Source organism: Emiliania huxleyi (genome assembly GCF_000372725.1).
Source record: "Emiliania huxleyi CCMP1516 unplaced genomic scaffold EMIHUscaffold_439, whole genome shotgun sequence".
Classification (NCBI taxonomy): Eukaryota; Haptophyta; order Isochrysidales; family Noelaerhabdaceae; genus Emiliania; species Emiliania huxleyi.
In genome coordinates, this window is record NW_005198692.1 from 25848 (window position 1) to 52784 (window position 26937).

The window sequence follows — 26937 nt, forward strand, 5'->3', positions numbered from 1 at the left end:
GTCGGCGCGCGCCGCAGCTAGCTGCCGCCTCCGCCGCCGCCCGACACTCGTATGACGCGGTGCTCCGCGGCTAGCTGCTGGCCCAGCTGCCACTCCCCCTGGATGCTCGGCGTCGACCGGAACGGCTTGTCCCACTTGCGCAAGCGCACGGGTCTGCTGTCGCGGAGGAACTGGAGGCGCATCGAGACCTGCTGCCAGCTGAGGCCCTTGAGCGAGAGGGCTTTGTCGCCATCGGCCAGATAGCGCGCCTTGACGTGAGGGTGCCGGCCCGGCTGCCGCGACGCGATGATCTCGATCTGCGGATTGGCCTTGGCGAACGGCGCAAGCTGCGTCGAGATCCAATCGCGCACGCCCTGGCTGCTGCCGCCGTAGTCGCAGTACTTGAGCAGCAGCGTGCGGAGCTGCCACACACCCCGCGAGCACATATCCGGCGCCGACGCAAAGCTGGGTTCGGGTTCCTGGGCACGTGGGGCTTGCATTTGTCCGATATCGATATCGAAACCCAAATATCTGACCCCGGAAATAGACCATGAGAGCAGTTTTTGCCAATGCTTCGCCTTCGGGGTCTCTAATAAAGCCTGCGCCCGACGGGGCAATCCAAGCGCAGGCCCCGCACGCGGCCCTGCTGCCATCCCGTCGCTACCCACTTGATTTGCCAACAATATACCTAAAACCGTGGGGGGGGGGGGGGGGCGCGGCAGTGATCCGACCCAGTGCTACTCGTATGTCCGACTCCGACCCGCTCGCTCGCTGCCTCGAGCTCAAGGACAGCGGCAACGCGGCTCTCAAGGTGGGTGACACTGCTGAGGCGATCCGGATGTACGAAGAGGCGGCGTCGCTCGCCGAAGCGCATCCAGACAAGAGCGTGCTTGCCGCTGTGTGCTCGAACCTTTCCGCGGCTCTCCTCCGCGCGGAGCGTGCGGAGGAGGCGCTGGTGGCGGCCGGCCGCTCCGTCGGCGCTCGGGTGGACTGGTCCAAGGCTCACTTCCGGCGCGGCGAGGCGGCATTCGCGCTGCGGCAGTACAAGGAGGCGCGAGAGTCGTATCGGCACGCGGCGGAGCTGGACGCCAAGGAGATCAAAGAGGCGCACGGCGCGAGCGCGGTGCCGCAGCGGGCGGACAAGAGCCTCTCTGCGGCGGTCGCCGTCTGCGACGAGGCGATGCCGGGCGGGATCGTGGCTCCGGAAGCTGCTTCACTGATGAGTTTTAGGGCACGGGCACTAGGCGATGAAGGGCGGGCTGTGGTTCCGGCAGCTGCTTCCGGGCAGAGACGTGGCGCTCGTGCGGGCGGGCGCCAGCCAGCCGCAGAAGAACCTCTTCCTCGCGGCGGCGAGCATGAAGAACTTTGTCTACCTGGTCGGTGACGCGGCGACGCGCGAGTGCTACGTGGTGGACGGCTGCTGGGAGGGGGAGGCGCTGCGGACGTGAGCACAGCGTCTCTTCACTCCTCGAGCTGTACACAGGTGGACGGCTGCTGGGACGTGGAGGGCATCGTCGCGCTGGCGAGGCGGCACAAGATGAGGCTGGTCGGCGCGGTGGGGGCGCACCTCGCCCTCCACCCACACGCTTCGCCTTCTGCGATCCACGCGCGTCTCCTGTAGGTGGGGACGCACTACCACTTTGACCACGTCGGCGGCAAGGATCGGCACGGCGGGCCAGCGCCCTCCCCCGCACCCCGGGGCGTAATGCCTGCCCCCTGACACCGCAAGGTGCCCCCCCGGCTGGTTGCCATGGTGTGCGGCCCCTTCGCGCAAGAGGCGCAGCTGCCAGGGCTGGGGGAGCTGTCTCGCGACCACGGTGTGCCGCCGCTCGTGCACTCGCTCGAGGTGGGTCGAGGTCACCCGAGGTCACAAGAGGTCACCCGAGGTCACCCGAGGTCACCCGAGGTCACCCGCTCGAGGTAGGTGGGTCGCGTCGCGAAGCAGTGCAGCCTCGAGCCGGCGGAGGTGCGCCCTCTCGAGCACGGCGCCGTGCTGCCCCTCGGCCCGTCGGCCGGCGAGATCGAGGTGCTGCACACGCCGGGCCACAGCGGCGGCTCGGTCTGCCCCTCCCGTGCGGCGGCTTCCCATCGCACCTCTCGTCTCGCGATTGCCGCCTCTCCTTTCCAGGTCTGCCTCTGCGTGAGGCGGCCAGGCGGAGCCGTCGCGTCGGTACTCGTCGGCGACACCATCTTCCCCGGCTCGTGCGGCCGGCGCGACCCGCCTCCACCTCCTGAGGCTCCTCATCGTGACGAGACACACGTGGCGATCATTCATCCTTATGAGTAGGCTCGACTTGCCGGACTCGGACGTGGACGCGATGTTCGACTCGCTGCAGCAGCTGCGCGCCCTCGGCGACGACGTCGTCATCTACCCTGGCCACGGGTACAGCGGAGACAGGACGACGGTCGGCAAGGAGAAGGTGAGCGGCCTCCTGCGCCCCTTCAGCCGAGAGCAGTGGCGCGCTATGCACTGATCCGCAACAACAACAAATGATGTGTGAGTGTTAGATTTGTTTCGGATTTGATATTTATTGTGGGATTTCTTGTAAGCTGGCTTTCTCGTAGAAGTATTTAATGTATTAAAAGGATAAGGAAGGTCCCCCGCCATCGGTGCCACCCCTGCCACTCTGGGGGGGCGCGGGGGCCCTAGAGAGGGTATCCATGCGGGGGGGAGATGGGGCGGTCCGATGGCCTGCCGCAGGCGCCGATTTTTTCGGAGTTTTTTTCTTTTTTGCGCCATGTTTCACTTGTTTTCATGGGAATTCGGCGTACTTGTGCGGCCATGCTACCACGCCTTGCGACATCCTTTCGGCGCTGCTCTGACCGTGCCATGCTGCACAATTGAGATCACCTGCATAGCTCGCGGCCTTAGTATCAAGCATTCAGTGACGACCTGATCGTACGACCAGTAGGAAGGTGTCCTTCCAGCCGCGTGCACGCTTCTGACGCAAAGCCGTCACAAACTGCCTCAGATTGGCTGCTGGCACTCTCGAGGCTATGCCTACACAGCCTCGCGCGCATGGGCAGTCAAGAGGGACCACGCACCTTCTCCGGACAGCGCCGGTGCCTCTCTCTTGGACCGGCAAACGTGGTGGTCTCGTGTTACCAATGTGGGACCAGTGCGGCATCGCGCCATCGACAGCTCTGAACTGCGCCTCACCACTGACCGGGAAGGCCGCCAAGGGGGCCAGCACAGGTCGCACATTGTGGCAGCAGTCAGCAGTGACTGGTTGGGTAGTAGTCTAAGTTCTGAGCCTCGAGGCTGAACGGGTCTAAGTGTGGCTAGCCACGCTGGAGTGCTTGCGCGGTCTAAGATCAGCGGGAGCCTCTTACATCGGCTAAGTCGGCCGTGGCACGGCCTGGGGCCAGGAGGCTCCTCCACCGTGATCAACGATACGGCGCAGCCCCCAAATTTTCTTCGCCTGCGGCGGGCTATCGATCCTCTTCATGCTTAGCAATCGCCGCCTCAGCATCCTCCTCTTCCGACTTTCGTTGCTGCTCCTTCATTCTTGAGCGACGTCTAGCCAAACAGTTCTCACATGACACGAAGCTCCTCAAGCTTAATCAAACGTGTGACGGTGAAGGCGTGAAGCCTGTGTGTGCTGGTCCTCTTTGAACGATCCGCGCGTGAGGTAGCATAGGGCCTTGTTGGCAGCAGCCAGCTTGTTGCGCTGCTTCGTTGCGATGAGCTGATTGGGATCGCAGAAGTGCATGCCAAGCACCGCCACGATCTTGAAGCAGAACACATCGCAACCGCATCGTCCGCACTGCCATCGGCATGCCGCGCCCGCCGCTTCGCCGCAGCCGCCTTAAGGCACGCATAGCGGCAGCACATGGTACGGTGCGCGTACTTGAGCAGGCGTTGCGCGCCGTGAGTAGCGCACTGGCCCTGGGAGAAGGCGATATGGCGTCGTGCGCGGCATACGTTGGTCGGACGCGTCCAGGTATTTCGGGTAAACCTGGAGGCTTTTCAGGTATACCCGGGTTTTGCCCGGAGTGGCCTTATGTCGTCTAAGTTCATGGCCCCCGACCATACAGCGTCTAAGTCTGAGCCCGGCTCGGTGCGGGGGCTAAGTTGAGCGCTCGCTCGCTGCAGAGGCTAAGTGTAGAGCGACCCTCTAGCCCTACTACCCAACCATTCAGCAGTGCATGTCTGATAGCTAGAGCAGCAGCGTCAGAGACCTGCCAGTTTCGGAGGGCAAACCCTGCCCGGCCCCTAGGTGCTAGGAACCTAGGGACCCCAGGTAAGGCCCAGGTGTGGCCTAGGGCATCACAAGGGACCAAGAGGAGTCCAGTCTGAGCCATAGAGCCCATATCTTAGCCCCCGAAGGTCGCGTTCAAATGCCCGCGGGAACGGCCGTGACGCGTCTCAGTGGTGTCCGGCCGGCGCGATCACCGAGCTGTGACGCTCAGGGAAGCCTGATGAGGTGCTGGTTTCTTTGCCCAGGCCTGGCCTTCCCCCCAGGCTGGATCAGCTGAGCAAGGTTTGGGGAGAATCCTATATTAGGATCTCTCTGTGTGGAGACACGATTTTACCGCGGTAAGGCTCGAGTTCACGAACTAGTTCGAGGGTTCGGGCACCCAAGGGCGAACGACCGAACCGATGCAGCGAACCAAGGGGATGCGTCCAGAGCGAACTCCGAAACCGAACGAACCGCGAGTTTACCGACCGAACCAGTTCATGAACCAGTTCGCCAGTTCGCCCGCGAACGTCAAAGGCTGTTGTTGTCACCTACAAAGATTTTTACAACAAAGCTCCCTCGCACGACACTGGGCACGGGACTGGCGCGCCCTGGCACTAACACAGGTACACCCACCTACTACAAAGAAATCTCGCCGTTTTCGCGCCCTCATTGCAATACACGTGTGCCCGCCACCCGACGTACTCGTGTACTTAATGGTTTTCGGCATCGGGTCCCTCTCTGGCGGCTTCGTCAAGCTCAACGCCCTCTTCCCTCCCATCATCGCGGTCGCGGCCGCCTCCCTCCGCTGGTTTGTCGCCTCGTCCGCGTCGGAAATGGTGCTCGCGGCGCTGCCGGTGCCGGTGGAAAAGGTTCCTTTCCTGGTGGCCGCGTCACTGCCGGCCCTCATCTTCATCTCGGGTCTCTTGCCCATCATGGGCCTTGCCGCCGCCAAGCCCGACGGCTACGACAACCGCCATCCTCGCCTCATGAAGACGGCCGAGTCACTGATGCCCAAGTACCCGCTGAATTTCCGGCTGCAGAGCGCGCACAACAACACCATCGAGATGGTGGCAATGGCGGCGCCGGCCTTCTTCGTCGCTCACGCCCTCGGCCTCAACCAGCTCCTGTTTGCGAAGCTCTCTGTCCTGCTCCTCCTCGTGCGCCTCGTCTACATCCCGCTCTACGCGCTCGACTCAGACGCCGCACGCACCACCGCTTTTGTCATGGGCGCGTTTTCCATCTTCTCCATCGGGTTCGGCGCGATATTCCCCTCAACGGTCCTGACGCTCTTTGGCATCGCCGCGCAGGCCTGAGTTCACCACTCCACGGGCTCGATCGAGCCCCGCAGCGGAGACGGCTGCAGGTGCACAGGCGCAGGACAGACACCCTTTTGAGTAGCTTGGCTTCAGAGAAGTGACGCTGCCCGATGTCGGCAAATCGGGATCAGACAGGGAAGGCTGCGTGGTCACTAGGTCTAGGAACGTGAGCGTGTGGAAGGAAGAGAGGTAGGGTAGGTATAGGGGACACGCGGTTCTCGGACGCGTGTGTTGCCGTGTGTTGCCGTGTTTCCCCTTCCACCACTCGTCTTGTGGCATGTAGGCCACCGATACCTGCACAAAACCCGCAACTGCCTCCATTCTTTCTCTTTTACGTTGATGGGCCCAAAGGGTTCCACGCCTTCTCAAAAACCTTCGCTGCTGCTTCGCACTCTCTCTCTCGAAATGGCAGCCCTTGTCGCTTGCTCCGCGCTCGTCACGTCGTTCGTCGCCCCTGCGGCGCCGCGCGCAAGCTCCCGCTCGTCCGTCTCTATGTACTACGGCACCGGCACCTACCAGACGCCTTTCACCTTTGAAGGCGGAGACTTGCGCCGTCGCCGCACACTCTCCCGGCAGGCAGCCTCTCTCTCTCTCAACCTCTGCCCCGGCGCTGCGACAATAGGCAACTCGCGAGTCGCAGACCAACGAGTGTACGTCGGCTACACAAGGAGAAGGAAGTCTGCCACTGGGGCATGCGGACCTAGCAGAGAAGCTCATGCATCAGACCGATCCGATAGTCGGCGTGATTGGCTGCTACGACGTTCGTACCGTAAGGTACCGAACTTAAGGTAAGGTAGCTTGAGTTAGGGAGCCCTTTTCCTCTTACCGAACTCCTGTTCTAATGTACCTAACTCCTGCTACCCACCTCTCGGTCCCGCCGGACCGGCACACGGGCCACGCGGCCCGCACATCACTCTGAGGCATCGCTCCCTCCTACGCTACGACCTACGAGCACCTACGAGCTCGAGTACGAGTGCCTACGCTACTAGATGCCCTCCTCCTCCTCCTCCCCCCCCCCCCCCCCCCCCCCTCCTCCTCCTCCTCACTCGCCGCACCCTCGTCGTACCAGCGAGGGCCGAGGGGGCCCGTCGCCGGTACCAAAAAAGAAATCCCCGGTAGCTAACTGCTGCTACCCCGAACCTAACTCAGTGCAAAGCACCTAACCTAACTCAAGCTACCTTACCTTAAGTTCGGTACCTTGCGGTATGGTTCTCACGTGCTCAAGGACCGCGTGCTCAAGGAGCGCATCCGAGTCGCACGCCGACCATGATTGCTGCAAGGATGTTCAGGCCATCTTCCTGATCATTACGCTCACGAATACGTTCTCTCACCCCGAGTCCGGCCTTCCAAAGTGCGTAGGGGGGGGCGGGGGGGCGCGAGCAGTCGCCAGTTCGATGCCAACGACCAATTGGAATTGCTGGGGCGTTCGGGACTTTGAGACGATCATTCGCCCACGTCCTAAGGGCACGTGGGTCCGTTGTTAAAAGATCAAGCCCAATCGGGACAGCTGCAGGAGCGCACCGATGCGAATTTGGGTGCCGACTGGTCGTCTGTGGGTGCGACGTCCCCGAACGGGAGTACACTGCTCCGGCCAGGCCTCGCCCACCGACTGAGTTTTTTTCGAGGATCTCGATCGGCATCGGCCTCTCATCTACAACGTTGCGCTCAAGCGTTTCAAGGGCTGCAGCTGCGTGCCGGCGTCTCCGAGGATGATTTGTATACCTTCCACGGGATACGTTCGTCCGCGGGTTACGGTGTACAACGGCACTGTCTGGGAGCTCGGCGAGGCGGTCGCTCAGGCCCATGGGCTTTGGAAGAGCGAGGCTCACAAGCGCCACCGGCGTTTCAAGATATGTCGCTCGTCGCGCCCATCCCCGAGCTGCGCGCAATCTGGCAGCTCGTCGAGGGTGACGATGAGGACACGCCGACGGGAGTCCGACGGGGCGGGAGGACGGGGGCGACCCCACGAGAGAGGAGCCTAGACAGGAGCCGACCCCCCCGCCCGCCTCGCGCCCCGCCTGCTGTACGCGCCACGGCGACGCTTCGGACCCCTGGGGGCGACGACGCCGCTAACGTGCAGACAGCGCGACGGCGTTCGCCCGCCCCCGGCCCGCCGGCCTCAGCGTTTGTCTCTGTCGTCTGACTCCGCCTCGGGGTGGCGCGGTGACGCCTCTGGCCCATAATTATCTGCATCGTTCCCCGCCTCGTCATCACTGTCGTCTCTCTTCTTCTTCCTCCTGTTCGTGGACGGAAGAGCACGTCGATTCCTTTTCGCGTGAGCGCTAGCTTGAAGCCCACCCAACAGTCATATCCCGCTCTGCGGGTTGGAGCTTGCGTTGGAGGAACATTTAGTCTGGCCCATTTCGCTCAATGGGAACACCCTCATCCATGTGTTCCGACCCTCATCCAACCCTGTTCCGACCGTGGTCCGGAAATAGGACCGTCACCACGGGGCTCACCCTGTTCCGCCCCTGATCCGACCATGTTCCGACCTTGGAGCCGACCCATGTTCAAAGTGATGACGGTCGGAACAGGTCAGTACTCAGCTTCGGTCTGATCACAGTCGGATCAAAGGTCGGAACAGGTCAGAGTCCTACCCTCTTTATGATGTAGAGTTTGTTGTAGAGATTTCACGTTGTAGAGCGCCTCTACATCGCTCTACAACGCACCCGCATCGTCACGCGGCGGATGTAGAGCTCTACAGCTCTACATACAGCGCTCCAGAGCGCTCTACATCTCTACAGCTCTACAGCGCTCTACACTCTACTCGAGTACATCCTCTACACCCTCCCTCAGCGCCGCGCAGGCGCCGAGGCCTGAGTGAGTTCACCACTCCCACGCGCCGCTCGATCGAGCCCCGCAGCGGCCAGCGGAGACGGCTGCAGGTGCACAGGCGCAGGACAGACACCCTTTTGAGCAGCTTGGCTTCACGGAGAAGTGACGCTGCCCGATGTCGGCAAATCGGGATCAGACAGGGAAGGCTGCGTGGTCACTAGGTCTAGGAACGTGAGCGTGAGAGAGAGATTTTTAGCAATACCAAACAACTCTAACACTCACACGTCATTTGGGGCCTGTTTTTTGTTTTGTTTTGAGCGCGTGTGGAAGGAAGAGAGGTAGGGTAGGTATAGGGGACACGCGGTTCTCGGACGCGTGTGTTGCCGTGTGTTGCCGTGTTTCCCCTTCCACCACTCGTCTTGTGGCATGTAGGCCACCGATACCTGCACAAAACCCGCAACTGCCTCCATTCTTTCTCTTTTACGTTGATGGGCCCAAAGGGTTCCACGCCTTCTCAAAAACCTTCGCTGCTGCTTCGCACTCTCTCTCTCGAAATGGCAGCCCTTGTCGCTTGCTCCGCGCTCGTCACGTCGTTCGTCGCCCCTGCGGCGCCGCGCGCAAGCTCCCGCTCGTCCGTCTCTATGTACTACGGCACCGGCACCTACCAGACGCCTTTCACCTTTGAAGGCGGAGACTTGCGCCGTCGCCGCACACTCTCCCGGCAGGCAGCCTCTCTCTCTCTCAACCTCTGCCCCGGCGCTGCGACAATAGGCAACTCGCAGACCAACGAGTACGTCGGCTACAACGACATGATCCGCAACCGTGGCGATTACTACCGCAACGGTGAGTCGCTTCGCGACGCCGGCCGCACCAACGTGTACGCCGGCAACGGAATGTCGCGCTACAGCCGCGCCATGGACCGCATGTACTCGCGCTCGTACGGGATGGGCTACGGCGGCGGCTACGGCGGCGGGTATGGCGGCATGCGCGGCGGCTATGGCGGCATGCGCGGCGGATACGGGATGATGGGCGGATACGGCGGCGGATACGGGATGATGGGCGGATACGGGGGTGTGCCCTCGCCGCCCGCTCACACAGCCCTCTCTCCTCGTCGAGACGGGCGGGCCGTGTCTCATCTCTAGGCTATGGCGGCGGCTATGGCCGTGGCGGCGGGTACGGAATGATGGGCGGATACGGCGGGTGCGATGAAGATGCCCGCCCCTCCCTCTTTCCCAGGCTTGTTCGCTCTCACAGGCCCGCCCCCTTGTCCGCCAGGTACGGCCGCGGCGGCTACGGCGGCTACGGCGGCTACTGAGTCGCGTTCGCCATTGCGGCGGCGAGGTTGCGGCGGTGCCGGTTCGCAAGACTGCCTGGCGCCGCCCGTCGATCAGCCGCCGGGCGCGAGGCATGGGCGGGGCGCGGACCGCGCGCATGCGGGGCGAGAGAGCGCGCACCATAAGGTGCACACTCTGGGCCTTCGGGAGGGGCGTGAGATGATGGCGGTGCGATGCACCGCCAGACGATGGGGCGGTTTTGCCGGCAGACACTGGACGAGGCGCGGCATAGTGCCCGCGGGGTGTGTAAGAGTCGTGTGTTATCGTTGTTGTCATGTGCTCGAATTACGTATATTTGAATGATGTCAAGAGTCGAAGATCGTAGGACGAACGAACGTGATCGTGAAACACAGTGAAACACAGTGAATGTGAAGCACGGAGACGCGATCTTGGGTCAACTCGAACGAGATTGTTGAAGCTTGAACATGTTCGGCCCGCCGCGTCTCTCAAGACAACACAAGACTCAAGAGCAGTCTTGTTGTTGTCACAACACGCCGATCCCTTCACCCCTCATTATCCACCTCTGAGAAGGGGGCCGCCACAGACCGAGGGTCGTAATGCAACAGCGGCACCGTCCTGTTGCTCTGCTCCGCCGCCGCCCACACTGCTCGGGCGAGCCTCACCGCCATTCCGCTCGCCCTGCTGTCGACAACGACCGCCCGCACGAAGCGCTGGAGCCCGTCGTCGCCGCTGTCCGCAATGTCGAGCACCAGCTCGTTGTGGCTGAGCGCGCACCAGCGTCCCTCGACGCACCGCTCCGCCTCCATTCCGTCGAGGCACCTACACGCACACACACGCGGAGCTCGACAGCGAGTCATCTAAACCGCCCCACTCCGGAAAGCACTTGGCCAGCTCATCCGGCTTGTAGGCGCGGGCGTCGCCCTCGAAGCCCCATGGCCGCGCCTCGCGCTGTGCGTAGTCGCGGTCCCCGCAGCCTGGAAAGCGTGCGGTCAGGAGGGGCGTTGGCCACGGTCCAAGGCTGACGGCAGAGGCTACACGCCGGCCTGGAGTGCAGCCGGCGCCGCCGCCAAATGTGCCGCAGTGGAGCTTCGTCGAGCCGGCATCGAAGGGATAGCAGCATCGTAATCGACCCCGCAGCACCTTGTGCGGTGGGGACGCAGGAGGCTAGCCGCTATGTCACGGTCACACGTCTCGGTCGACAGGGCCTCGCCTCGGCGTCGAGCAGCACGGCGGGCAGGTGTGTGTAGCCGGCCTCCGCGAGCAGCGGCACATTCGAGGCGTCGTAGAGGCCGGGAGAGCGAAGGCTGAGGAGGCTGCAGGAGAGGCGATCACCCCACGGATGGCTGCGGTCGGGCACGCCGAGAGTGTCCCACAGCGTGCGGGCGGGCGGCGGCAGGCCGCCAGGTGAACCGTTGAAGCCCGACATGTCAATCCCCTGTGAGAGTGGGTGAGGGCATGTGAGGAGCGAGGAGGGACAAGGTGCTGAATGATGTGTCTTAGAGCTCTCCTGGCCATCCAGCACGTGGGCCAGCACGCCCGCGGCGCCGCCCCACTGACCATTCAGGATGGTGACGATGGTCGAGGATGTCGGTGGCGACGGCGGTGGCTGCGGTGGCGGTGACAGAGTTGTCGATGGAGGCGGCTGCGGCGGCAGACGCGATGGTAATGGAGGCGGCGGTGGTGGCAGAGGCGATGGTAATGGAGGCGGCGGTGGTGGCAGCGGTGGCAGCGATGGAGGCGACGGCAGCACAGGCGACGGCAGCGCAGCTAGCCACACGAACAGAGGTGTTGATGCAAGGAGCAGTGCGGCTGCGGCATATCCTCTCGAGCAAACAAGCCTGGGCTTGAGGTCGGTGTCTCCACTGCTGTCATCGAGCGGGACGATGCTGTGGCTCGCGTGCAGGTGGTTGAGCATACGCGCTTCGACGGGCGCTGTGGCGGTTTCCCTCGACACTCCCCGCTCATTTCACTCTCTGTCTACTGTCTGTGTCTTGTCCTGGGTGGATCTGTGTGTCGCTCCTGTGGGACCTTCACCGCCCGTCTTGCGTCCACCCACATCGAGTGAGAGAGAGAGGGACACACAGATCCGCGCTGGTTGGTGTCCCAGTGCCAGTCCTCTTGGTCGGAAGACTGTGTTTCGCCTTCCTATCAATCAAACTGTGTACAAAAGTCCGACGCCCAACCAGCCTTCGCTCTGTCCCCAATCTCTCATGACCCGGCTCTAATCCTTCTTCCCCATCGCGGCTGATTGCGCAGCGGACATAGCAGCCCCGCCTGCGTCCTTCACCTTGTCCATGACGCCGCCGAGGCTGTCGTCGATGGCCGCCTGATAAGGGAAGCAGGTGCAGGTGGAGAAGGCGCGATGAGAAGACTACACACGCTGTCGGGGCGGTATCTCCGCCCTCGTCTCTCTATGCATCGACCTGGTGCTTGAGCAGGATTGGCCGCAGCATCTTGTAGACCAGCTGTGCGGGCAATGGGCCATGAGATGACGCGTGCACGGTATGCAGTCGTACGTGGTTGCACCCCGGAGTGCGGGGGGGGGGCTTGCGCTTGTGCTTTGGAGGTGTGCATGCAGCCGTACCTTTGCTCCGCCGAGAGCCAGGAAGACGACGGCTCCGAGCTTGATCTCGTTGTAGAAGGGGATGATGAATAGGACCTGCCGAGGGTCAGCGCGAAATATGGCTGAGATGAGGCTAGAGGTCAGCCGACACGGCAAGATCCAACTCCACAAAGGGCAAGACCCACGTAGTCAGCGATGGACTCGATGAAAGCCAGGAGCGAGTACACAAACCAGAAAGTCAGCCATTTGGTGTCGTCGTCGCCCGCCTCGGACTCGAGCGCCTTGAAGGAGAGGTAGCCGCAGACGAGGAGAATGGCGTTGGTGATGAGGCCGCAGAACGGGATCATGCTGGCTCGTGGCAGGCGCTCGGCGAGTACCACCAGCGGCCGCGTAAAAACAGCTTGCGAATGCGGCCGTCCAATTTTAGTGTTTTTCAGGTTTTCATCATCACGTTAGTGCACCATTACTCATCTGGCTCTGAACGACTGCCAAAGGTGAGGTAGGAGTCCACGGTGCTCCCCCCATCTAGCACAGCATCTTGGTAGCTGTGCCTGTGCCCTGTGGCGCGAACAGACAGCTTCGTTCATTCAGCTTTTCTCGCCCGCCGTCTGCTGAGGGCGAGGCGCCGAGCTACGGTTCCAACGCTGCAGCACTCTCTCTCTATTCACAGTAGAGATGGCGACGCGTCCTTACGCGCGCGTCCTCCGTCCCCACCTAGCACCTTGCTCTCTGCTTCAACGTGCTGCCATGGAGCCAGCGCGCCTCGCGCCATGATTCAATCCGGATACAGCGCTCAGCAGGAGTCGGACGACCTTCGACGGCTCTGTATATGGTCTAAATGGAATATGGAAAGCGGGATAACCTTTCTACATACCTATAGTGCATAGACAGAGAGCGCGTGAGCCGTCGGGGCTGGGTGTGGGTAGCCTGTTCTGTAGATCTAAACTGTGTATATGTCACATGATGTATGTCGAGTGCAGAGTGGAGTATTTTTGGGGTTCATTCGTTTTCGTTAACGTTCTTTTTGTGCATTGTGGCCATTTCGGTTTTCGCATTCGTGTGAATTTCAATTTTGAAATCGACCGTTTCAAATCTCGAATAATCTCGTGGCAAGACGAGAGATCACAGGCACATGAGACCTTCGGTCGTGCCTCACAGACGCCCAAAACGCGGCCGCGGTAGTCCACCCGTCCTCATCCGTTCATGAAGAGCCCACCGAAGCGCCGCCGCGGGAGTACCGCCCCCGCAGATACTCGACAATGTCGGCGCTCTCGGCCAGCTGCACGCCGCTATTTGGGTCGAGCAAGAAGGGGCATTGGCTCGACCCGCCCGTGAGTATTTTGAGCTCCTCGCGGCGCGGGCTGCCCTTGCCGGCGGAGCGGAGCTCGTACGGCAGGTCGAGCTCGCAGAGCACCTGAAGGAGAAGGGAGTGGGATGCTACCAGCTGCGGGGAGAGGGCGGCGGTGGGGCAGCGTGCGGCCCGCGCCTCTCTCACAAGGCGGCAAAATTGGTTGCCCTCGTACGAGTAGAGGACGAGCGGCCGGTCGGGCGGGGCCGGCAGAGCAGACTTGTCGACCAGCCCCCCGCGGCCGAGGCGCAGCGCAGAGGCGACGAAGCCGGTGCCGACGCCCGGCACGTCCACGGTTGCGCCGTACTTTGCAATCAGGTGGCGGCAGATTTCTTCCGACTCAAAGAGCCGAGTATCGCCGTCGAGGAGGAAGGGCACCTGCACATTACTCCCGGCGGCGGCGGCGTACTCGGCGAGAGCGTCGCGGGAGCGAGAGCCGCGCGCGGACGGGACGAGGTTGACGACCATATCGAGCTCGGTTGCAACCTCTCGCACACGTCGGCAGAAGTGGCAGCCCTCCATGTCGTACAGCGTCGGCGGCGCTTGGTCTGTCTGGCCGCCGCGGCTGCCCTCAGTGACCGTCACACCTCGAGGCAGGCGTGCAATGGAGGCAAACCCGCTGGTGAGGGTGTCGAGAGGCGTGAGGTTCGGCACAAGGGCGGCAACAGCCGCAAAGGCAAAGGCTGGTGAGGGTGTCATTGCACGTCTGCTATGGCTGCAGCACTGTCAAGCTCTCCAACCGCGGCAGAAGGCAGGCAGGGTTCGGACTTTTTGCGGGGTATGGTATGTGCCACGAGACAATTTCCCCCCCGCCTGCTGACAGACCTACTTGGGGGTATGGTAGGGCTAGTCTTGGGCGGTCGGGACCAATGATCCCCTCTTTGGGCCGCGAGGGTACCATACCATACCCCGGAAAAAGTTGGAACCCAGTGCGGGAGAGAAGAAGAAGAATTCTAGGTCCCAAAGAATTGCAGAACAGCTGAGTCGACTCCCATCCTCCCATCCCTCCCTGGGTTCTCTGTTTTCTTTCTTCCCCCCCTCCCTTGGGTTCGCTGTTTTCTTTCTTGTTACTTGTATCCCTCCCTTGGGTTTTCTCTTCTCTTCTCTTCTCTTTCTTTCTTTAAAGGCTGAGTCGTCCCAAATCAGCAGTTCACCCTCGGGTATATGTTCGTAAGAACCACATACACTGAAAATCCTGCTCGCTGCAGGTGGGGGCGACCTTGTGGTCCTCTCCCATCCGCCATCCTCCCTCGTTTGGGACGTCTGTTTTGATTCTTTTTTTCGAGGTTCCCGTCCCTTGGGCTGTCTTGGAGTACTTGTCTGTTTTCTTTCTTTTCTCGATGGCCCCCGGAGAGTGACTCTCCGAGAAAGCAGCCGTTCCAACGGCAGACGAGGATGAAGAGGAGGAAAAGCCCGTGGTACAGCACTTCGACGCGGTCGCCGAGGCTCAGTTTGAGACGTAGCGCGGCAAGGGACAGAAGGAGCGCAGCCGCCATAGGCCAGCTGCCGCCGCGGCAGAGAGATGCCATGGCAATTGAGCGACGAGGCCGACGGTTTTGGTTGATCGCGAAAACGGACGTAAGTACCGCTCGTTTCATGGGCCGGCGGTACGTCAATGAATAATAAAGAATTAACGGTGGCTACGTGCGGCTGCGGCTGCGAGAGGGGCTGCCGTCGATGACTAGCCACACCACCTCCTCCGGCAAGTCCTTTCGCCGCCAAAGCGCGTACGTACCGACCGGTATTACACGTACGTACGAACCATGGTACGAACAAAAGCCGTTCTTGCCCCGCCGCGGTACGTTTACACGCGCCTGAAAGCGATAACTCGGGCGCCGTTCAAATTAAACCCAACATGCAACAACTGCACGCGCTCAAATTAAAACATCAGAAAGTCAGGACCTTAAATACGAGCGTCATTTTGTATGCCCACCCACCCTTGTTCGTGGGGACCCCCCCGCCGGTCGGTGGCCTGCCCCCGAGGTGGACCGGACCCCCCCTCCGGTCGGTCGCTCTCTCGGCGGCGGGAGGTGTGACGACCGACCCCCCCCTCGGTCGGTGTCCTTGCCGTGAGCCCCCTCAAACGCTCTCTCTCCCTCCTTCTCGCCATGCCGCCACGGGCGCTTCGAAATCGCCGGTTTTCACTATGAAAACTAGTTACGCAGCCAAGCGCCAAGGAGACTTCTTCGCCGAGGCCCGAGCAAGCCCGACCCCACACATATGTGGAGCATCTACGCAGTCGCAGGCGGCCTGGTCCTGCTTGCCGTCTCGCTTTGTACAAGCTCTGGTCGCGCTCAAGCGGCTCGTCAACGGGTACAGTGTGTCGCCGGCGAAGCTAATCGTATGGACGACGACGACCAGAGTGTGGACATGGACCAGCTCGTGTTCCGACCCAATCCTGAGCGTCTCGGTCTCGTGTCTCGAGCTCAGCCGCCACTCGGACGACGATCGACGTACGACGAGGAGTGATTAGACGGGGAGTGAGAGCGAGAGGGCGCTTGGTCTAAATAAATAAAGAAAACGGTCAAACTCTGAGACGAGATGGGATTTAGGGACGTGTGTTGGTCTCTGTATTTCGAGATACTAATTTATTCACAGCTGCGGCGAGCGTGTGCGGTGTGTGTGACCCTCGAGCCAACCCGACCGACCCCCCCTCGGTCTGCGCTCCGAGCGACCGACCGGACCCCCCCTCCGGGCCGTCCGGTCTGCGGTCTTCCGCGGGGCCCGCGTCGACCCCGGACCCCCCCTGCGGTCGGTCGGTCTCTGCGCTGGGCGCTCAAACCGCAAACTCGGCCTGTTCACTACAAGATGACGCTCGTATAACTAGGACATTTTAATCACACACATCACGTCTGAAGAAAATAGGTGGGCGCACACTAATACAAAAATGAAGCTGTGGCTCCCGCTAAATGGACCCGAAGGCCCCGGTAAACGACCCAAAGAGAGCGGTGTCCTTGGTAATGGCGAGGAGCGGACCCGACTCCTCGATCGAGTCTGCAAACTTCTCGTAGTGCGAAGTGTCGTCGCTGGAGGACACGTCCGGCGCAATGTACGGCTCCATGGTCTTGTTGTACAGCGCCGCCCAGTTGAGCCCGCGGTACCACTTTTGCTTCTTGATCTCCTCCGCGCCCCCGCCGTTCTTCGTGCTGCCGATGCGCTTTGTGCGGTCGGCGGTGAGGAGCTTGCGAATCAGCTCCTTGGCGGTGGGCTCGAAGTGGCGCGGGCACTCGTGCCTGCCCGAGGGGAGCCGAGGAGAGCCGAGGTGAGCCGATGCGAGCCGAGGTGAGCGGCTCCTGTAGATGGTGTCGCGCCTCCCCGCGAGGATCTTTTGGTAAATGCCGAAGGGCGAGTCGTCAAAGAAGGGGGGGTAGCCCGCCTGGGGGGGAGGGGAGGAGCACCGCCGGAGGGGGTGGGAGTGCGACCCCCCCTGTGAGCCGGACACCGCCGACTCCGAGCGCTCCGCCAACCGCCTGCGGGAGGAGTGGGTGGGTCGCATCTAGGGGCAGCCCGCCAGCATCTCGTAGATGACGATGCCGAGCGCCCACCAGTCGACCGCAAAGTTGTGCCTGGGAAAGAAAAGGGAGCGCCGGACTCACAGAAAGCGGTGAGCCGCGCGCGCCGTCGAGTGCTGCGTCGCCCCCCCTGGACTGGATGATCTCCGGCTAGATCTCGGCTAGATCTCGGCTAGATCTCGGCTAGATCTCGGCCAGATCTCGGCTAGATCTCGGCCAGATCTCGGCTAGATCTCGGCTAGAGTCGCGCCCCTTGGACTGGATGATCTCCGGCGCGAGGTACTCGGGCGTGCCTACAGGGAGGGAGAGAGGCACGCAGTCACAACACGCAGCCACAGGCAGGCAGGCTCGGCTCCTCACCCGCTGCAGAGATCTCCCCGGAGGCACAGCTCTCCCGAGGTGCTCTGTGCGAGGTGCTCTCGCGTGCCGCACAGAGTGCGGGTGCGGTCCTCTCGAGCCATCTCGGGCCATCTCGGGCCATCTCGGGCGTGCCGCAGAGAGTCCAGGTGCGGTCCGCCACGCGCTTGGCGAACCCGAAGTCGACCAGCTTGAGGAAGCCGCGCCTGAGCAGCGGGGCGGAGCAGCGGGGGCGGAGCAGCGGGGGCGGGTGACTCGCGGGCGAGGGCGAGGAGAGAAGGGAGGGAGGCGAGGGGAGGTGCGGCCGGATCTCTCGGCGGATCTCGGCGGATCTCGGCCGGATCTCGCCCGTCGAGCAGCAGGTTCTCCGGCTTGAGGTCGCGGTACACGACGCCGATCCCGTGCAAGTGCTGCACCGCCATCACGGCCTGCGCGAGAGGCAGCAAAGATGCAGCAAAGAGGCAGCAAAGATGCAGCCGAGAGGCAGCCGAGAGGCAGCCGAGCAGCCGAGAGGCAGCCGAGAGGCAGCCGAGAGGCAGCCGAGAGGCAGCCGAGAGGCAGCCGAGAGGCAGCCGAGAGGCAGCCGAGAGGCAGCCGAGAGGCAGCCGAGAGGCAGCCGAGAGGCAGCCGAGAGGCAGCCGAGAGGCAGCCGAGAGGCAGCCGAGAGGCAGCCGAGGCCGTGCAGGCGCTGTCGTCGCCTGCGCGGCGTAGAAGCGCGCGCCCTCGTTGGAGAAGCGCGCGGCCTAAGGGACGGGGACACGTCCGCGACACGTCCGCGACACGTCCGCGACACGCCCGAGCGGCGCCCCTCTGTGTGTGGGGGGTGGCGGTGTAGCTGGCGGCCGCCTTGCGGAGGTGGGAGAAGAGCTCTCCGCCAGGCACGTACTCGAGCAGCATGTACAGGCTCCTCTCGTCCTGAGTATAACATAATATAATATAATATATAATAGTACTCGAGCAGCATGTACAGGCTCCTCTCGTCCTGAGGGGAGAGGCGGCACAGCTGGCCGCCCTAGCTCACCGCCCTCCCTCCCGCCTCTTGTGTGACGTCGGCGAGTGCTGTCTCGCTCTCGGGCGGCTCGCGCGGGCTCCTCTCGTCTGGAAGGCGTGTCTCCATGTGCATGTGCGTGTGCATGTGCATGTGCATGTGCATGTGCATGTGCATGTGCATGTGCATGTGCATGTGCATGTGCATGTGCATGTGCATGTGTCGCGGAGAGAGCGAAGAGAAGGAGAGAGAGGGAGTGGGACAGACAGACAGACAGACAGACAGACAGACAGACAGACAGACAGACAGACAGACAGACACAGAGAGAGAGAGAGAGAGAGAGAGAGAGAGAGGGGGGGGGGGGGGGGGGGAAAAGGGAGGGGGAAAGGGAGGGGGAAAGGGAAAGGGAAAGGGAAAGGGAAAGGGAGAGGGAGGCGGAAAGCGGGCCTGGAACGTGGCGTACATGTCGACGATGAAGGGGTGCGACGTCTCCGCGAGGACGCTCTTCTCGTTGAGGATGTGCTCCACCTGCTTCAGCCGCACCACCTCGGACTTCTTCATCCTCTTGAGCGCGAGGAAGCAGTTTGTCGCGTGGCTCATCGGCTCGGGCTGTCTCGCCGCGAGGTGCTTGCGCAGCGTGTCTGCCTCGACAAGTCGCACGCGCCCAAAGGTGCCGGTGCCTGTGCAGGCACCGCGGGCGGCGGCGTGAGGGCGCGGAGGGCGGCGTGAGCGCCGGCACGCATGCGGCACGCGCACCCAGCGTCTCCTTCACGGTGAGGTCATCGAGCGCCTGCGTGCGAGCGCAGCAGGGAATGCACGAGGGTGGGCCTTGCTGGCGTGCATGGAGGTTTCCGTGGCCACGCGGTTGCACGCGGAGCCTCGCCCGCGCGCGCGACGCGTGAGGGCGTGAGGCAGGAGGCTGCGGGAGAGGCGTGGGCGCGAGCCTTGTCGCCGAGCGGCCAGAAGAACTCGCGGACCGCAGCGAGGAGATGCGCCGGCTCGGTCTCGAGCGCCGGCTCGCTGCCCTCCACCATGCTCCGTGCCTCGCCTCGCGAAAGATCGTCGCGAGGCGTGCAGTGGCGTCAGAGCAGGACGCCGTGCCAGCCGTGCGCAGCGCCCCCGCGAAACGGCCGACGATCGCTCCAGGAAACCGCTCTCAAGTGAGTCTATCAGTAAGCGCGGGTTAGCGCGGGTTAGTGCTCACTAACCCGGCACGGGTCAGCACGGGTCAGAATGGGTTACCATAACCCGGCACTAACCCGGCACTAACCCGGCACTAACCCGGCACTAACCCGGCACTAACCCATGCGGCTGGGGGGCATACGTCAGCATGGGTTATGGTAACCCGAGACTAACCCGGCGCTAACCCGGGTTAGTCTCTCCCTCGGACGGCTTGGCTGCACCTTGCCCCTTGGTGCTCTCCGCGGCAACGCCGTTATCGGTAAGTTGAGCGTGTATGGAGTGAGTCTATCGCGTATCGGTAAGCGCGGGTTAGCGGCGGGTTATGCACGGCCGATCTAACCCGAGCTGACCCGTGCTGGCACAGTGTGGATTGGGAACCCGTGAGGAACCCGTGCTAACCCGCGCTTACCGAAGGACTCACTCTCAAGCGCAGTCGGTGAGCTGTGTGTACATTCTACTGCGGCAGAGCCGAGACATTACACCGCTTCTCGGCTTGCTGCCTTATGCGCATTGGCTAGGCTTGAGTTCCCTCACAGAGCGCACAGCCTCACCTCGCCCACCTCGGCGTAGGGTGCGATAGCGTGCTTCACGAAGGTGTCGCAGTCAGTTGGAGTGATGAAGCGCATGCCGTACCGGATGGTGCCCTTGCCAGCCCACGAGATGCGAAGCTCTGTGTCAGGCATCGAATTTGTCGTCATCATGTGTGTGCGTGTGTGCGTGTGCTGTGTGTGTGTGTGTGTCGGGAGCGTGTGCGTGTGGGGAGGGGTGAGAAGAGAGCGGTCGTGTTGGGGTGAGCGCACCCGAGTCACGCCGGAAGAGCGTGCGCCGCGACCACTTGACGGCGCGACCGAGGCCATCGTGTGCCTTGAAGTACTCCGACTCGATGGTGAGCATGTCCTCGGCAAGCGGCGGGCCAATCGAGCACCACGGCGCCCGCGGCTCCGCCTGCCCCATTAGCTGCGGTCCCGGCTTTTGTGGCGGCGCCGACACCTGCGGCACCGCAGCCGGGACCTCGTCGACGCACGCCTGCTGGGCGTGCCGCAGCGCCTGCGGCGAGAAGGTGCTCAGCGAGGTGAGCAGGTCGAGGACGCGCCGTGCCGCCGCGCCCTTCCGAGCCACGAGGGTCTGCTTGAGGACCTCCTTCTCGTGCGTCAGCTCGTTGAGCTGCGTCTGCATCGCCTCGAGCTTGGAGGTGAGCTCCGCCACCGATGGCCCGACGAGTGGAGGCGGTCGGCGGCGCTTGCGGCCCTCCGCCTCCGCCGCCGTCACGGCCTCCTCCGCCTCCTCCGCCTCCTCCGCCTCCTCCGCCGCCGCCGCCTCCTCCTCCTCCTCCTCCTCCTCCTCCGCCTCCTCCTCCGCCTCCTCCTCCGCCTCCTCCTCCTGCGCCTCCTCCTCCTCCTGCGCCTCCTCCTCCTGGTCGTCCATCGCCTCCGCCTCCGTGTTGTGCTGGTCTCCCGCTTGCTCCGGCAGTCCATCCTCCCCGCCCGCGTCGCCCTCGCCCGCCTGCGGATCGACGTTTTCGAGGTTGCCGCTCACGAGCTCGTCCTTGGTCGCCTGCCGCCCGCCACGGTCGAAAAACTTGCCCGGCTCGACGTTGCCATCCTTGCAGCGGCGGCACAGCTTGAGGAACTTGTTGATGGTTTGATACTCCTTGGTTGTGATCCACGTGTCCTCGGAGACTGTGCGCGGGAGAACGCGCCCGCAGCCCGAGCACTGTGAGAAGTGCAGCTTGGCAGCAGGCATCGTGTCGGTCGGAGTGCTCAACTTAGAGTCGCCCAGGAAAGAGAATTTTACAACCAAACTCCCTCGCACAACACTGGGCACGGGACAGGAAAGAGAATTCGGCCATCCCGGCGGGCAGGAATCCGTCAAGAGTATGCAGGACTCCGACGCCGAGGCGCTGGCGCGTCTCTCTTCCCACCTCGGCGTCGAGCCGGCGCTTGACGAGCTCCAGGGCCTCGAAGAGGCCCTGGAGCGGCAGGTCGCGCTGGCCCGGGGCTACGAGGCTCGCCAACTCGCCAACGCACAACGTGACGCAAGCTTCGCAGAGTTTGACTATCAGTCTCTGCAGGAGACTGCAGCGGCCGATGCGGCTGAAGCCGCTGCCTCGGTGGCAGCATCAGCACAGGCGGCGGAGGAGGCCGGACTGAGGCAAGCGGAGGCAGAGGACCGCGCAGACAAGGCTGCTGCCCAAAGCGCCATCGACGCGCAGCGCGCAGCTGATGCTGAGGCCTCCTGCGCCGAGGCCGTGCAGCGCGCAGCACGCTTAAACGACGAGCTGGAGGCCGCTGCGACCGCAGCAACGAGTGCGGCCGATCGCGTCGCGGCGCTGACGAGCACGCACGCTAAGGCATGCCACGACCTCGAGGCGGCGCGCGCAGACGCGCGGCGGCTGGAGGAGGATAGGGCAGGGGACGCGGAGGCAGCGCGCGTGGCGCGCCAGCAGTTTGAACACGCGTTACTGCTCATTGAGCAGCGTGCTGCTGCTGCTGAGCACGCCACAGCAGCGACGGCACTAGACGGTGCAGTGCTAGTGGCGGCGGCGCAGGCGGAGGCGCGACGGCAAGGCGAGCTGCGGGAGGCGGCGGCAGCTGCGCTGAGGGGCGCGGTGGCACGCGAGGCGGCAGCTGCTGCTGCGAGAGCCGTCGCTGCTGCGGCGGCGGCAGAGCGGATCGCGCGCGCTGAGCACGAAGCTGCCGCCGCCGGCAAACGGGCAGCAGCACTCGAGGCGGAGCGGCGCGAGGCGGAGGAGCGGGTGCGGCCTATCCGTGCCGAGGCGGTGGCGGCGGAGGAGGAGGCCGGAGCAGCTTCGGCAGCGCCGAGGCAGCGCGCGCCGGCTTTTTCAGCCCTCGAGGATGATATCATTTTCGACGCGTGCGGCGGCGACGTCCCGGAGGCGGCTGTGGAGAGAGGGAACTTGGCCACCCTGCTCTGTGAGCGGCTGCCGGGGAGGCGGCGAAGCCCTATTTTACAGCATCTGTTGGTGCTCTACCGCAAGCAGATGAGCACGCAGCACGTGCAAGAGCAGCTGGAGCAGGTACTCAACAACATCAAGCTGCCCAAGGAGCCGCTACCAAGGGTGGAGACAGGCGCCATCTTGCTGCCACACAGTCTCGTCCAGCACGTCTTCGAGTTCCAGCCCGAAGAGACAACCTTCTCCCTGGAGGGCGGGAGAGTCAGTGGCAGCCGCAGCAGCGGGCGTGCAACCATGTTCGACCAGCAGGGCTTGCTGCTCGAGCAAAAGCTACCCTCCCGTTCGCGAGTCCCACCGCGTTAACTAGTTCAGGAACTTTTTAGGCACCCGCGTCTTCGGGGCGCAGGGCGAGGCGCTCGTCAAACTCGTGCGGTGGGTCGAGGGCCGTGGCGCGGAGCTGCACCGGCAAGGTGGCCTAGGCGGCCACGACGTCGGAATTTTGTCGGATGATGTGGTGGCGGCCCTCAATTGGGGCGAGGTAGCGGTGCGGCGAGCCATGGCCCTGTCCGAGGTGAAGTCGATCAAGTTGCAGATGAAGGGGGGGGGGGCGGGGTTGCGGGCAGACTTGTCCAAGGTGGAGGATGTTCGGCCTCGACAGAGCACGATCCTGGAGGTGGTGGCGGTGAACGAATTCGGCCTCGACGTCTTCCGCACCACTACCCCCTCCTTTCTCGGGCATGGCGCGCGCGGCCGCGACTACCAGTTTCATCGGCGAGTACTAGCCGGCGACGGCACCCTGGAGGAGGCGGCCATCAAGGTGCTGAAGGGACTCGGCACGCAGCCCCAAGCAGGCGCTGCCCAGATCACCTTCACGCACGCTGCCACTTACCGCCGCCCCGGCTTCGAGGGGCGCCTTGCTTTCTGGAAGGCACCTTCAGTGCCTGCCTCTCTCTTCTACAATAGGCGTGTCTTCACGGCTTGAGCTGTGAGCAGGAGGGCTGCGGCGCGCCGCCCCACCCGCGCCTCGTGCCGGGCTGGTCGCTGCCCTCCCCGCCAGCCCTTTTGCTGCCGGATGTGCCAGCGTCGACCGACCCGCTCTCCTCGGTTTGCGCGCGCGCTTTGTGGTGGCTGGGGAGGCTGCGCCAGCTGCGCTTGCTGAAGGTCGAGGCGGTTGTGCCGCGGGCGCCCCTTCGCGCGAGCTTTGTTGCTGCTGCTGCTGCTGCTGCTGAGGGCGGCAATCCCCCGCCGCTGCGTCTCGGGCTGCACTTCACGCTGGACGAGAATGTCGTGTCAATCTGCGAGAGGGGTCTGGATGCGTCGCTGCGCTCCGGCCGGGCGGTGATGGGCAACGGCGAGTACTTTGCCGACAACGTGGAGACGGGGCTGCCGTATGCCGAGGGTGCACTGCTCACACGAGAGTGGATGGTCCTCATTCACACCCTCACCTTCGCGTCGCGTCATTGCCTAGGCGGGTCCCATTTCTTCCTCTTTGCCCTCAACATGTCGGAGGCGGTTGCGCACCGGCACGGCATCGCCGTCATTGCTCGTTCAGATCACCAGCTCCCGCTTTACCTCGTCACATTTGAGCACGAGGGGACGGCGCCGAAGCCGGCAGAAGGGGACAGCAGCGGAGGCGCGAGCAGGGGCAGCGGCGGCGCGAGCAGCGGCGGCGGCAGCGGCCACGGCGAGAGCGGCCGCAGGGCGAGCGGCCGCGGCGGCGCGAGCAGCGGCCACGGCGGCACGAGCAGCGGCCGCAGGGTGAGCCGCCGCAGCGGCGCGAGCAGCGGCGCGAGCAGCGGCAGCGGCGGCGCGAGCAGCAGCCGCGGCGGCTCGAGCAGTGGACTCCAACTCCGCGCCCTCCCGCAGGGGCGCTCCCCGCCTCGCGACCACCGCGGCCACGCTCAAGATTGAGCTGTGTGGGGGGGGGGGGGGGGCATGTTGATTGTTTTGTTATTTACTGCATGTCGGGTCGAGAGGAATGGCGCTTCTCCGCGCACGGCTCCCCAAGCCCCGCTACGGCTTTATAGGTTTAGCCCGCCCCCCGGCTCGATACGTGTATACGGGCAGACTAGTTGCAAATACGGGGGTGCTCTGTCATAATGATGAATTTTGACTTTTTTTGTCCGTGTTGCTCCCAGCGCCCTCGCCCGCGCTCCCTGAGGCCATGGCTGGTGCTACTAGTATGGGGGGCTACCTGGCTGCCGCGAGAGCGACCCAACTCGTCGACATCGTCCGATGATGGTGCCTCAAAGTCAGCCTCCGGAGGCTGTCGTCGCGTCGAGCCGGCGGTGGCCGTGACATGTGGTTTCACCACCCCTCGCAGGCTTTGCCTCTGACCGCCACCGTTCCCAGGCTGCCTAATGGGATGGAAAGGAAGGCTGGGCGAGCGTATAGAAGCGTGCTCGACCTCGTCGTGGCAACCTGTACGGCAGCGCTGGTAGGCGCGATGAGCGTCGTGCCACCTGACCCGAGACGGGTCGCAGGCGTTGTACCGAGCGCGTCGAGACCGTGTCCTGATGTGCTCTGCACGGGTGAGTCACGTCGGCGTCAAAGGAGCGACGTGTGACCTGTCAGAGCTTGATCTCCGATCTCAGCGACGTCGAGTCGCCTTCGGTGGCGACAGCTAGGATGCATCTCCTCCGTCGTTTTTCGCGCGATGGCCCTGAGAAGCTGGCGGCGCACGCAGGCGGATCTTGTGTGTGCGCGGAACGCTTAAAAAGTGGGTGCTCCACGTCACTTTTTTTGAGTAGATAGTGCCGAGCTGGCCGTGACATCGTTTTTGGTAGTTTTTGGTGCTTTTTCCACGTGAGACTTTTTGCAACTAGTCGGCAGGTCTGTGGTCTCGCAAGTAGAGAGGGTGCCCTATAGAGCTGTTTAACATTAACTTTGGGCCTAACAGTTGCGTTAGTGTTGGCTGAAATCCTTAACGGTGTTCAAGTGTTCACCCCAGCCCATGCTGTTACTTACTGTTTGTTACTGTTGTTACTGTTGTTCAGCGGCCAGCAAGCAGAAAACGGCAAAAAACCCGGGTAAAACCCGAAATACCTGGGGTTTCCCGGGTATTTTCGGGTATTACCCGCACTGGACGCTGGAGGTCGTCGTGGGTCACTGCCAGGCCTTCCTTATTGTTGTTCAGCCGGCCTAACGTTAGCTACTGTTGTTGGGGAGCCCCACTGTTGTTCTGTTGTTACTGTTAACACTAGCAACACTGTTCAGCTCCCAACGTTAAACAGCTCTAGGTGCCCAGCGTCCCAAAGAATCTAAAATCTGAGGATTCAGGATTCAGGCATCGCTTCAGTGGGGCCAAAGTGAGTTTATGGATGTGTGAGAACGGTACGGGACACGAGGAGTCACACGGATCGACTCGTCGGCGACTCTGCTGCACGCCGTTTCAGACTTTTTCTCAGCGTGAGCGAGACGTGGAAGAGTGCCACCGTCGGGTAGGACGGGTCGGCCCGGAGCATCAGAGTAGCCGTCGTGGTCGCGGCGAGCAGCGCCGGCCACTCCGGCGCCGCGTCGGCAACATGGGAGCATGTCCACCGCCACTTCGCGGTCGCAGCGCTGATTGTCGCCCGAACGCCGCATATCCCTCTGGCGGGCCAAAGATCGACTCGCATGTCGATTTTGACTTAGACGGCGGCATGGAGGCATCACGTCTCCATGCCGCCGTCAAGTCAGAGCCAGTCTGCGGCGACCACAGCGCTCACCGCAGGGATATGCGAGCTTTTCAGAGTCAAGCGATTGCGCGAAATCCCACAGTGATGGATTTTGGGGCGCTGGGCACTCCCTATCGCAAGCGGCGACGGCATGACGAGCTGGACCCGAGCTGACCAGAGCGTCTCGAGGCAGAGGGCACCTCTCGCTCTGCCGGCGAGGCCGTGAGCAGGGCAGGGGTGCCGCCGCACCTCTTGACGTCTTGAGGCCCGGGAGCTTGCGTCGCGAGCTCAGCGGCCGCGAAACGGCCGACGATGCCAGCCTTTTTTTTGCCTTGACTACTCGCGAAAGCAAGTAAACTCCGACGGGCCCGTGTGTGGGTCCTCACGTGTGTGGGCGCAACCGCCTGTATCAGCCCATATGACCGTCGGCCGCCGTTCCAAACTGTTGGGGTGTGATTCCCCTAATTAGACGATGTGATTTGAGATTTTTGCAATCCAACAACTTTTCACTCACACGTCATTTGGGGCCTGGAGCCCCTGCAAAGTGAAGTTTATGGTGGTGCCCCTGCAGACTGATCTTTATGGTGGTTGCCCTGTTCACGCGCGCGCGAGACGTGCAGACAGGGTTGCCAGGTGAGAGCGAAGTTGTTTTTTGTATTTGTGTATTTGTCCGTTCTCGACCCTTCGACTGTCCGTGCGTGTGATCACTATAACTCTCTTGATTCGCGGGAAGGCGACACGCGCTGATGAGGGCTGAGGGAGGGTGTAGAGGATGTAGAGTGTAGAGCGCTGTAGAGCTGTAGAGATGTAGAGCGCTGTAGAGCTGTAGAGCTCTACACCCGCCGCGGGACGAAGCGGGTGCGTTGTA

At 63.0% G+C, this 26937-nt stretch overlaps 8 protein-coding genes across 8 annotated transcripts; 3 read left to right on the top strand and 5 right to left on the bottom strand.

Moving 5' to 3' along the window:
* Positions 1-17: 17 nt before the first annotated feature.
* On the bottom strand, positions 18-425 carry EMIHUDRAFT_76013 (hypothetical protein; the record flags this gene model as incomplete). Its single annotated transcript, XM_005768943.1, has 1 exon — positions 18-425. The coding sequence occupies one exon, from the start codon at positions 423-425 to the stop codon at positions 18-20; it is 408 nt and encodes a 135-aa protein (XP_005769000.1).
* A 299-nt stretch (positions 426-724) lies between these two features.
* Positions 725-2453, top strand: EMIHUDRAFT_118958 (hypothetical protein; the record flags this gene model as incomplete). The annotated part of the gene is made up of 6 exons (XM_005768944.1): positions 725-1174; positions 1224-1388; positions 1463-1534; positions 1709-1796; positions 2133-2181; positions 2267-2453. 6 exons carry the CDS (start codon positions 725-727, stop codon positions 2451-2453), a joined length of 1011 nt encoding a protein of 336 aa, XP_005769001.1.
* Positions 2454-4876: 2423 nt separating this feature from the next.
* Positions 4877-5476, top strand: EMIHUDRAFT_118959 (hypothetical protein; the record flags this gene model as incomplete). Its single annotated transcript, XM_005768945.1, has 1 exon — positions 4877-5476. One exon carries the CDS (start codon positions 4877-4879, stop codon positions 5474-5476), a length of 600 nt encoding a protein of 199 aa, XP_005769002.1.
* A 384-nt stretch (positions 5477-5860) lies between these two features.
* On the top strand, positions 5861-9915 carry EMIHUDRAFT_445390 (hypothetical protein). The gene is made up of 4 exons (XM_005768946.1): positions 5861-6017; positions 9026-9325; positions 9397-9454; positions 9530-9915. Exons 1-4 carry the CDS (start codon positions 5885-5887, stop codon positions 9567-9569), a joined length of 531 nt encoding a protein of 176 aa, XP_005769003.1. The 5' UTR covers positions 5861-5884; the 3' UTR covers positions 9570-9915.
* A 176-nt stretch (positions 9916-10091) lies between these two features.
* Positions 10092-11464, bottom strand: EMIHUDRAFT_244951 (hypothetical protein; the record flags this gene model as incomplete). The annotated part of the gene is made up of 5 exons (XM_005768947.1): positions 10092-10368; positions 10433-10523; positions 10750-10984; positions 11072-11101; positions 11384-11464. 5 exons carry the CDS (start codon positions 11462-11464, stop codon positions 10092-10094), a joined length of 714 nt encoding a protein of 237 aa, XP_005769004.1.
* Positions 11465-11770: 306 nt separating this feature from the next.
* Positions 11771-12583, bottom strand: EMIHUDRAFT_244952 (hypothetical protein; the record flags this gene model as incomplete). The annotated part of the gene is made up of 5 exons (XM_005768948.1): positions 11771-11875; positions 11973-12014; positions 12134-12208; positions 12298-12464; positions 12574-12583. 5 exons carry the CDS (start codon positions 12581-12583, stop codon positions 11771-11773), a joined length of 399 nt encoding a protein of 132 aa, XP_005769005.1.
* A 613-nt stretch (positions 12584-13196) lies between these two features.
* Positions 13197-14092, bottom strand: EMIHUDRAFT_425008 (hypothetical protein). Its single transcript, XM_005768949.1, has 2 exons — positions 13599-14092; positions 13197-13526 (listed from the first exon to the last, which is right to left on the bottom strand). Exons 1-2 carry the CDS (start codon positions 13980-13982, stop codon positions 13314-13316), a joined length of 597 nt encoding a protein of 198 aa, XP_005769006.1. The 5' UTR covers positions 13983-14092; the 3' UTR covers positions 13197-13313.
* Positions 14093-16275: 2183 nt separating this feature from the next.
* Positions 16276-18998, bottom strand: EMIHUDRAFT_419469 (hypothetical protein). Its single transcript, XM_005768950.1, has 8 exons — positions 18969-18998; positions 18772-18920; positions 18110-18281; positions 17585-17757; positions 17405-17535; positions 16990-17051; positions 16772-16836; positions 16276-16693 (listed from the first exon to the last, which is right to left on the bottom strand). Exons 2-8 carry the CDS (start codon positions 18915-18917, stop codon positions 16366-16368), a joined length of 1077 nt encoding a protein of 358 aa, XP_005769007.1. The 5' UTR covers positions 18918-18920; positions 18969-18998; the 3' UTR covers positions 16276-16365.
* Positions 18999-26937: the final 7939 nt, after the last annotated feature.

Excerpts from the sequence above, each read along its gene's own strand:
- EMIHUDRAFT_425008 (XM_005768949.1), bottom strand. The coding sequence starts at position 13,982 with ATGGAGGGCTGCCACTTCTGCCGACGTGTGCGAGAGGTTGCAACCGAG. Across the intron at positions 13,527-13,598 it reads TTTGCCGCCTTGTGAGAGAG|GTGCTCTGCGAGCTCGACCT; the intron begins GCGCGGGCCGCA and ends CTTCTCCTTCAG.
- EMIHUDRAFT_445390 (XM_005768946.1), top strand. The coding sequence starts at position 5,885 with ATGGCAGCCCTTGTCGCTTGCTCCGCGCTCGTCACGTCGTTCGTCGCC. Across the intron at positions 9,326-9,396 it reads GATGATGGGCGGATACGGGG|GCTATGGCGGCGGCTATGGC; the intron begins GTGTGCCCTCGC and ends TCTCATCTCTAG. Across the intron at positions 9,455-9,529 it reads ATGATGGGCGGATACGGCGG|GTACGGCCGCGGCGGCTACG; the intron begins GTGCGATGAAGA and ends CTTGTCCGCCAG.
- EMIHUDRAFT_419469 (XM_005768950.1), bottom strand. The coding sequence starts at position 18,917 with ATGAGCCACGCGACAAACTGCTTCCTCGCGCTCAAGAGGATGAAGAAG. Across the intron at positions 17,758-18,109 it reads CTCGGGCGTGTCGCGGACGT|GCCGTGATGGCGGTGCAGCA; the intron begins GTCGCGGACGTG and ends CCTCTCGCGCAG. Across the intron at positions 17,536-17,584 it reads CTCCTCGCCCTCGCCCGCGA|GCGCGGCTTCCTCAAGCTGG; the intron begins GTCACCCGCCCC and ends CCCGCTGCTCAG.